Source organism: Python bivittatus, unplaced genomic scaffold (assembly GCF_059951505.1).
Source record: "Python bivittatus isolate LINGU-HERP-01145 unplaced genomic scaffold, Pbiv_v1 ctg000350_np1212, whole genome shotgun sequence".
NCBI classification, from domain to species: domain Eukaryota; kingdom Metazoa; phylum Chordata; class Lepidosauria; order Squamata; family Pythonidae; genus Python; species Python bivittatus.
The window spans coordinates 7,268,390-7,278,436 of NW_028277074.1; the positions used below are offsets into that span (position 1 = coordinate 7,268,390).

Here is a 10,047-nt window from a genome sequence, read left to right on the forward strand (position 1 = left end):
AAATGCCCCAAGAACAAGCAGGAACTGAAGACAGTTGCAGTAGAGGCCTGGCAGAGCATCACCAGGGATGAAACCCAGCATCTGGTGATGTCTATGCGTTCCAGACTTCAGGCTGTGATTGACTGCAACGGATTTGCAACCAAGTATTAAAAAGGGAAAGTTTGATGTATGATTATTATTCTGTCCCATTACTTTTGGTCCCTTAACAAGTGGGAGGCACATATGCAAACTGTTGCAATTCCTACACCGTTCACCTGAGTTGGATGTACATACCCTCAAATTAAAGCTGACAGTCTGCAGTTAACGCACATTGTGTTTGTTTCATTCCAAATCCATTGTGGTGGTGTACAGAGCCAAAGATGTTAGAATTGTGTCGATGTCCCAATATTTCTGGATCTGACTGTATATGTGATGGAATGGAATTATGAAGGCCAGGGAGATAAGCATTTTCTTAGCTCGCCGCAAGAGCGTGGGAACTACAAGAGGATGAGACTGGCACCTCCCTGAGGAATTCACAATGTTGTGGCTGGCTGACTTGGGACCTGGGGTTTCAGTCTGGGAAGATTCTTGCTAGAGGTTGTAGCTAACAAACATAGCTGAACTGATTTTGCATTGTCTCTTGGAGTTCCTTGGGCTAGGCCTGACAGTATATATCGTAAATGAAGGCATGACATATCTAACATCCATATATCTCAAGAATAAACATAATATATTTCATAATTTTGTTCTGGCATGCATAACACATCCCATCAGGTTTTAGCAGAGGAGGCATGCTGTGGGTCTTGTCTGCCAGAGAATTACATTTCATGGGTCCCAGGAGGCGGTCCTTCTCTGCTGTGGCGCCTGCCTTGTGGAATCTTCTCCCCCCAGAAGTGAGATTAGCTCCATCCCTCTTGACATTCTGCAAGTCCCTCAAGAGCTGGCTATGTGATCAGGCCTGGGGCTCCCAGGGGATTGGGGAGGTTTTGCGATGGCTCCCTTATTTATTTTATCTCCTCCTATTTTGTGTTTTTACAGTTTTTTAATTTTATTGTTTTTATGTATTTATTCTTTTTAGTTGTTGTACACCGCCCAGAGTCACCTTGTGTGAGACGGGCAGCTATATAAATATCATAAATAAACAAACAAACAAACAAATAAATATTGGCTATTACATAACCATTTCAGGAGCAACCTTTTAGGAAAGGTTATCTCTTAAAGCTGCCTTCTCCAAGTTGGCACCCTTCAGAACTACAGTCTTCAAAATGTATAGCTAGTATGGCTGCTGGCTAAGATTTCAATGCCAAAATATTTTCCGCAGTCTAGGTCCCACCTTATCTGTTAATGACACTGTGCATGCCCCGGCTATTCTGTGAACTACAGGGATATCATGGGTGGTTGAAATTACAATTCTTAAATTTTGTCTTTTCTCTTGCTGAGCCAGCTCTGTAAGTTAAGACCAATGAAATGGATGATTTAGGTAGGCTGAGAAAGGCTATACAGTAACACCGTTTTCTCCAATTCTCTTTTGCTGGTGTGTATGAAGTATGTTTTTTATTCTTTCCAACCTAATGGAATGCTGGAAAGAAATCATATAAAAGGGCTTAGAATTCTGTTGGTCAGAAAGCTAAATCTCTAAAACCAAAACAGAATAGGACCAATTTAGTGTAGCAGGAAAAGCTGACAAAAGAACAATGAAGTTCAAAAACTAGCTAGATCTGGCCAGGGTTGTGAGGGTAAAAATCCAGAAAAACCTCCCCAATGCAGCTCAATTAGAGAGGACAATGGACAGTGGCTTGGAATGCTGCTGACTGCTCTATTCTTAAGCACCCTCCCTCCATTCTTAAGCTTACCTCCACGTGATGTGGAACAGCAGCTACTATAGGGACTGGAAAGGATTCCAGAAGTCATACTTTGTATGTTGTTCCTATCATATTATTCTTTACAGTCCAATAGATTGCTGGAAAAAAATTATGTGATGGGGACTGGGTCTGTTGATCCATCTTTTTATCATCTATTTATAATAATATGCAAACAGAATATGTCCAAGGATAATTCTCTAAAATCAGTCATTGACAAGATTATTGCTAAATGGCCTTTCCATGTTTGTTAATCTTGGGTATCCCCTTGGCTTACTGAAAGTTCTAGGAAATGAAATGACAGAGGAGACAACTAGAACATCAGTGGATAAAGACTTGACTAAACATGGTACAAAGTCACCACAGCAGCAAAAGCTTCTACTTCTCTGCATGTATTTCATTGGTGGACAATGACCTAGCAGCCTTGTTTAGAAGGACCTGTTTCCTTTTTGGGGTGAGATCTGCCAACAAACTGCTGTGAGGACAACGTGGGGCAACATTTTGCTAATAAAATCATTCAAATTTGCTCAAATTTTGACTCCAAATGGGCAGAATCTATGGAAATAGCAGAAGCACAGACTTGCAATATTATTTGGAATCATGATTTTCCTATGGATTCCAAGGAAGTAGGTAGGATGCTAGGCAGTGTGAGTGCCACCACATTTGAACCAGATGCTGCTCTACCTAGATCCATCAAAAGATGAGGGATGGGGTAACTGACTGGGTCACAGAGGTTATTGACACATTTGGAAAAAGGGTAATACCATATGACTTGAAAGAGGCAGTGGTGTTCACCCTCTTGAACAGGGTTGCCCTCGACCCAGCTGTTTAAGATAACTGCATAGAGTCTTCATTTACGGGTAAGATTGTTGAAAGGATGGTGGATCTTCATGTATAAAGCACCATAAAGTAAATGGACCATTTTTAATCAGGTCCAGGCATGGGCATGGGTGGAAATACTGGTGGATCTAAGGCTGGTCCCCAATATAAGGAATGCACCCATTCTGGTGCTCTTAGACCTCCAAGCAGCATCCAGAACTGTAGACTGTTGATATGTTTCTGGGCTGCCTGAAGCGGAGAAACAGGCTCAGACTCAACCTAGGCAAGATAGGGTGGCTGTTGATTCTAAAACCTACTGATTCTGAGGTGATATCACTTTAATGAGGTTGTAAACCCCCTGAAAGAGGTGGTTTGCAATCTGGGGATCCTCTGGGACTCATGGCTCCTACTGGAGAAGTAGGTGGAGTCCGTGGCCAAACCATTTTTCACTGGTGTGCCAACGGCAGCCTTATTTATAGCAGAGTGATCTGAAGACTCATGCCCTTGTCACCTAATGTCGGGAATACTGCAATTTGTATTACATGGGGCTGCCCTTGTAGACCACCCAGAAACTTAAAATGGTGCAAAATGTACCTGCCTGTGTGTTTTTGGACAATTATGGTATTGCCACATAACACTGCTGCTACAGAAGCTGCATCGGTTTCCACTTTGTTTCAGAGTGCAATTAAAGTACTGGTTGTTGTTGTTGTTATTGCCCTATATGGCTTGGGGCCTGGATATCCCATCCAAAGTCTATGTGAGGAACTGTGCAAAAGCTGAAGTAGAGGCATCTGGATATTTCTCTCAGAATAGGTAACTCAGTCCTGCAGTTGAGAGAGATGGGAAAAATGAAGCTGTGCCTTAATTAACTCGCTATAACTAAGTTTGGGAATTCCCCCTACAGTTTTCAAGATTCTGCATTTACTCCTAACTAGCATTAAATATACCTTAATGAAATTCATGTCATTCTTGCTTCCTTTGGTCTTTATCAGCTATTTGTGACTATATGTTCTATTCTGCCCACCCAATCAAGATCAATAGGAAACACCTGCTAAAGGTTCCTCTCTTAACAGGGTATGACATGAGGGGATACAAAGGTGGATATGGGGCCTATCACCTTTCTTACGGTCTTCTGGAGAACAGTGAAAACCTGGCTTTTCTAGAAGGTTTTTGGTGATTTAGCAGGTAAGATACACACTCTTATTGTCCAGTAGCATTATAACTTCATTGTTTTTATTATGTTTTATACTGTGGTTTATTTTGTACACTGTCTAGAGCCTCTGGAGTGAGGCAGCTGATAAATTTTAAAAATAAACAAAAATACTTATTTAGGTTTTTCATGTATACCACTATGAATCTGTGTAGAATGTGGCAGTATATTAAATAAATATTCTATATTGAACATAAAAATACGACCTTCTTCCTGTCTACACATTCGTTTGCAAACTAATTACTTATATGGACTAATTTATGAACCTAATACAGCATTTTTTTCTTGGTAAATACTCCAGCATCTTCTAAAAATATTGCTTTCTGGAATTAGTGCAATATGAAACTAGTGTTCATGAACTGCTAGGATATGCTCGTTTAGATAAGATGGTATGTTATTAACTATAAACAGAATAGGTAAGAATACTGGTAATGTTTTTTTTTAAGCAAATATATATATTTTTAAACTACAGTATTATTACTTGTTACAGTTAAGCTGACAACCCTAACTGTATCTTCTTTGACTAAAAGAAAATCAAGTGACATTCTCATGGATTAGAAGCAGAGCTACAGCTTCTAAAGAAAATGAAGTTTTTAAATTATACAGCTGCCAGTCAATGATTACATTTATCTATTTCTTCATAAAAAATAGTTTGTTGGGGTTTCTTTTTTTCCCTGAGGCCATTTCAAAGTAACACACAATAAACCCAAAATAATTCATTTGTAGCTGTTCAGAAGACAATTTCCTCCTCTCCTACAGAGAAAAGAACAGTCTTTTTCTATTAAAAATCCCATTTCTTTTGAAAATGAAATATTTCCAAAGTAAGTTTCCATCTTGGTTTCACAATCTAAGGAAAAGGACAATCAATAATGATAGGAAGTGCTCCTGCTTCCCCCAAGCTAGATTGTGAAAAATGAATAAAGTATGAATTGTAGCCACAGATTTATTTTAAAGCTTATATTAACCTTTCTTGAAATATGATTTGCCATACCAGTAACAATTCTAAAATAGTCCAGAATAAAATTATTTCAACAATAATAAGGTGCAAACAGATACTGTTAGCTTGCAATGATTGGATTACAGTTTTAGGAATGATTGCATCCATCTCTCCCTCCAAGGGAGAAAATTATTTTCCAATGCACAATAATTTAATTTAATTTAATTTAATTTATTCAATTTAATATGGGTGTCCACCCCAGCAGATTCTGGGCATCTTACAAAATCCATAAAAAGGAGTAAAACAGTTAAAACAATTAAAAGCCACATAAACAGGCAGCCTGGAATAAAACAACTAGAAAAACAAACAGTACAGGGACTATAAGAGTTCTAAAGCAACACATTCAAGAATGAAAACACACATGTACATACACAAAACTAATCCTCTTAAAACCTTCAGTTCAATTTATTGTGTACATACTTTGGCCCAGGTTAAACAAGTATTACCATGCTAATTTCTGATGTTTGCAAACTATAAAATCAATTCTAAATTCCTACTGAAGACTAACTAGGGTTAGGTCAGGAAATCATGCTGGTGGTTGGGTCTTAAATGAGTTTTTCAGGAGAAGCCTTGAATTCACTAGATGCAAAAATAACCTCTGTTTTTTGACATGATCTTGTATTTGACACAAAATGTTTTTCTTCTGCCAGTTCAATGACAGAAACATCGAATCAAGGTTTTAATATAGCGATATATTAAATACACCACTATAAACAAATTCAGAGTGATCAGAGAAAATCAATTAGGAACATATACCAAAGCATGTTCAAGACAGTAAGTTCCTTCTTTCAGGATATAAATATAGACAATTGCCATCATTGTATTCTACACCTCAGGGTTCAGTTAGGGTTCAGGCCCAGAGACAGCACTGGTTGCTCTCTTGGATGATCTGACATTCATATTATTCAATTTAATATGAGTCTCCACCCCAGCAGATTCTGGGTGTCTTACAAAATCCATAAAAAGGGAAAAATGTGCCGCCCCCGGTCCTATTGGACCTGTCAGGGGTTTTCAATACAACTATGGGGAGTGGGAATTGGAGGCACAGTTTCAGAGTTATTCCATTACTTTCTCAGTGGATGGTTTCAGTTAGGCGGGGGTGGTGAGAGGTCAGCCTGTTGGCCCATGGTATCGGGATGCTAAAATAATCAGTCCTCTCTCCCCTACTTTTCAATTTTTATATGAAACCACTGGGAAGTTTGGGGTGTGGTATCATCAGTATGCTGTCAATACCCGACTTTATATTACCATCCTTGGCTATAGTGGGGATATTACTGACATCCTATCTCAATTCCTGGAGAACAGGTTGAAGATGAAACGAAGACAGACACAACTGTTCTTTATATGTTGAGACCCTCTGTCAACACCAGCATTATCTCTGTATGGGCAAGCAGTACTCAGGAAAAAGCTGATTTGTAATTTAGAGGTCCTTCTAGACTCATGGGTCCTGCTTGATCAGGTGGTGGATGCTATGACTAGTGGGACCTTTGCCTAGTTCTTGTTGATGCACTTTATGACTATATATGCTGCAGGAGGACTGAGGTACAATAGCTTATACCTTCATTATCACCCAGTCAGTCAACCCAATACACTTTACATGGGGCTACCTTTAAAGTCTTAATGGAAACTGCAGCCATTCCAGAATGAAGTGGCCTGTGTACTTACTGACTTCTTATAACTTAAATCCTGTGCCTTCTTTTACTTTTCTCTATTTTCATATGTTGTTTGTGTGTGATTTTGGGTGTTTGTGTGTGAGGAGTTATGATGGTGGTGTTTTTAACTGTACTGCGGATGTTTTAATTTTGTAATATAATACACTGTGCAAGTTGCTGAGAGTCATCTGATTGCTGTGAGGTTCACATTCAATAAAAATTAAAAATAAGAAACTTGGATTCTGTTTTAGGTTTCACATCACTACAGAGGCCTTGAACTTTGGAATGAACCTCATCCCTGAGAACTATTATTCCTTTTTAATACTTCTTTTAAATTGGTTCTTATGAGAACAAAGCCACAACCATTTTTCTTGGTCTTCAGATTTTCTGCTCAGATTTATTCATTCTTACTGATACTGTTATACCATTACTAGTAATACATTTAATATTGTGTTTGTTTTATTACCATAACTGCTTTGCATGCCAGTAGGATGAATAAAATAGGACAGCCTTATCATCTGATTGGTCCAAATTAATTTTTAATAAGCAATCAAAGAAATATCTATTACTTGGTGAACCTGCATAGAAAACTAACTCGCCTGTGCCATTAAATCAGTACTGAAACTCTTCCCTAAACAAGTTATGGAAAATACTACATTCATGTTTTGTTCTATTTAACCCGTGGATAGTAATACTGTGGGATGGCAATACCATCAGAACTCCAGAAAGAGTTTTACATATAATGCCTCTAGCATTGTAGCCTCTGAGAGTTTTAAGTGTTCTGGGAACCACTGATACCATCTGTACAGTGAAATCATGGCAGCAAGAGCATTTAGTGGCATAGAAAAAAGAAATATGAAAATCACCTGCCTCCCCTCCCCTCATCTTTACTGTCACAAGCTTTCAGAAGCCACATTAGATTATCAGTGATAGTTTGGACTTATCTCTGTCAGTTTATTTTCCAGTAGACTTAATTGTATAAGTTGAAAGCTTATTCTTAACAAGAAGAATTCATATATTGTAAAATGATGCTACTTTTCTACAATAATCTATTTTAAAAATAAATCAATATGAAAATTGTGAATGTTATAAAACTCACAGGTTTAAATAGTCCATGGCATGTATAAAATATCCAGTTTTCAGTAAAGACATTCCAAAGCACCAACACTATTGTAATTTAAGTCTCAGTTCATAATTGCCATATGATACCAGCACTTGCTTCAGTCATAATAAAATTCCCTTTTGCCCACAAATAAATCACCTGCTTTAAAGCAATTCAAAACACGGGGGGGAGGGGAGAGAAAACTAATGTAAAATGCAGAGACTTCCGCCTTCTGATCCTGTGATTGTTTTATTACTATAACCAGCTTGTCAGTTTGTGTGTGTACTCTACATATACCTGGAAGAAAATGAAGATACACTTTTTCTATCAAGATCAGCAATGCTAATACAGGACATTATTTTTTGGATACTAACTTGTCTTGTTTCTTGAAAAAAAGTTGTTGTTTTTAAACTATGCCAACACTGTTGTGACCTGGAAGTTCCAGAGTAAAGGTTTTTTTTTTTTTAAACCCTTTGAATGAAACCCTACATTTTCAAGACTTAGAAACAGTCTAAATACAAGTTTTTCTAAGTCAATTTGCTATAAAAAGTAACTTTTAAGTACAGTATCTCAACACCCCTTTAAATAATCCCTTTTCTATTTGAGCAGTTTAATTCTCTATAAAGTTTACTTAGAAGTACATACAGTATTCATCTGAAAGGGATTCTAGCTTCCTCAAATTCCTTTAGATTTAAATTAGTTTTGATGAGAAAAAATTTTTTAGTCTAATTTTCAGTCTAAATTTATTCATTCAACAGGGTTTATATTTATAAAATGTGCTAGAGATCACAACTCTAAAAATTAAACAACTGGTATGTTTGTTTCTATTAATTTACATAACATTTCAACATACCATCATAGCAGGAGTCATTCCACTTCTTCCCACCCCACCTTTTTACTATTGCAAATAAACTCCCAAAGCCACCTAAATATTTAAATCTAAGTACAAGCCAAGCTGAAAGTGAGAAACATGTAGCCCAAAGGGCAAAGAACCCAACCCAGAAAGTATCATGACTGCTATTTAACATCCAGAATACCTTAGCAATCGCGGGGTGGGGTGGGGGCAGGCTGGATAATCATAGGGAGGAAGCCAAGACAGAACCTCGCCAAGAGTAGTACAGATAATGATGATAAAATAAAAATAGGCAGATTCGCTCAGAAGCAACATCTGAACTAGATTTCTATCGCCCCCATATTACAGAATGCTGTCGCAGATCAAACTCGTTAAAATACACATCAGTTCCCTAAAAGCTCTCGGGAAACCCTCGAGCGAAGGTAAGGAGGTCCTGGGACCTGTGCGCCTCTGACATAAGAAGTGGGCTGCCCAGCCGAAGGGAGCTACGACGAGGAGAGGCACCTCTGTGACAAATTAAGGAAACCTCCCTTGCAAAAGCCGCGGCAACCACACACAAAAGCAAGATTCGGCCGCACTCACCGTCCACCGTTTTCTTCTTGAAAAGCGAAGCCATGGCAGCGGCCCAGCGGCGAGACGGGTCGAGCCACCGGCCTCCTTCCTGGTTCTCAGGTGACCAGGAAGCTGCTTCAGCGCAAGGAGGCGGGAGGAGGAAAAACCCGCCTCCCGTACTCTGAAAACGCCGAGGCTGGCAGCGAGCGGCAGCGCTGGAGGAGGAGGAGGAGGAGCTGGAGCTGGAGTTGGGCTAGGCGGTGCCTCTGCCGCCGCGGTCGCCTCTCGCCTGCCTTGCCCTGAGCTGCGGCTTCGCTGCGCGCAGTTTGGCGAGATTAAGAGCGCGCTGAGCGTGCGCTGGGCTGCTCCGGGGGCGGAGTGGCGTCCGAGGTCTGGTTGACGTTGGTCCTCCAGAACGGTGACCCCTCAGGAGAAGCGATAACCCGCTTCCTGTACAAGCACAACGTATTTGGGAAGGCTGCAGTAGCACACAAACACCCTCACCCCCTTTAACTGCATTCTCCGTCCCAAAGAAGAAATGCTGTCGAAATGCACATCCAGCTGACATTTTTAGAAAGGAAGAAATTTAACAACCTATGGACTTAAATCAGGCTTTCTTACAACTTCTTGTAAAGCAATAGCTTGAAGACAGAAAAAATATACCTTGGATAGAGAAAATAGCAGCCAATGTTCACAGATAGTCGTTGAATTTTGCAGACCATCTCTCTCTATAATGCTCTATTTTGATTTTCAACACCTGTAACTGAAGCCTTTCTTGCTAGGTGATGGGTTCATGAAACAGCCCTTCCAGCTGCACGTTCACCAGAAATTAGAAGTGATCCTGTACAAAGCCTTTCCTTTTCTGATGTAATGTCAGGTACTCTTGCTGCCTAATAGAAGGATCTTACAATAATATTTTTATAGATGTTGGTGATAGATGTTGGTATGCTGGTTATCCTTGGCTGAAGCGTAGATACTTGAAGGTCACAGTTATGCAGTGTGCTTCATAACTGCAATGGAGGCT

General features: G+C 39.4%; 1 protein-coding gene across 2 annotated transcripts in view; it reads right to left on the minus strand.

Moving 5' to 3' along the window:
- Positions 1-9,257, minus strand: part of CHMP2B (charged multivesicular body protein 2B) — a 24,615-nt gene extending 15,358 nt beyond the window's left edge. For both annotated transcript variants that reach the window (XR_015796760.1, XM_007439727.4), the window contains exon 1: positions 9,054-9,257. Coding sequence is in view for 1 of the 2 variants with exons in the window: in XM_007439727.4 (XP_007439789.1) it covers positions 9,054-9,087 (34 nt within the window). In the remaining variant the exon portion in view is untranslated. The remainder of the gene's footprint in view (positions 1-9,053) is intronic.
- Positions 9,258-10,047: the final 790 nt, after the last annotated feature.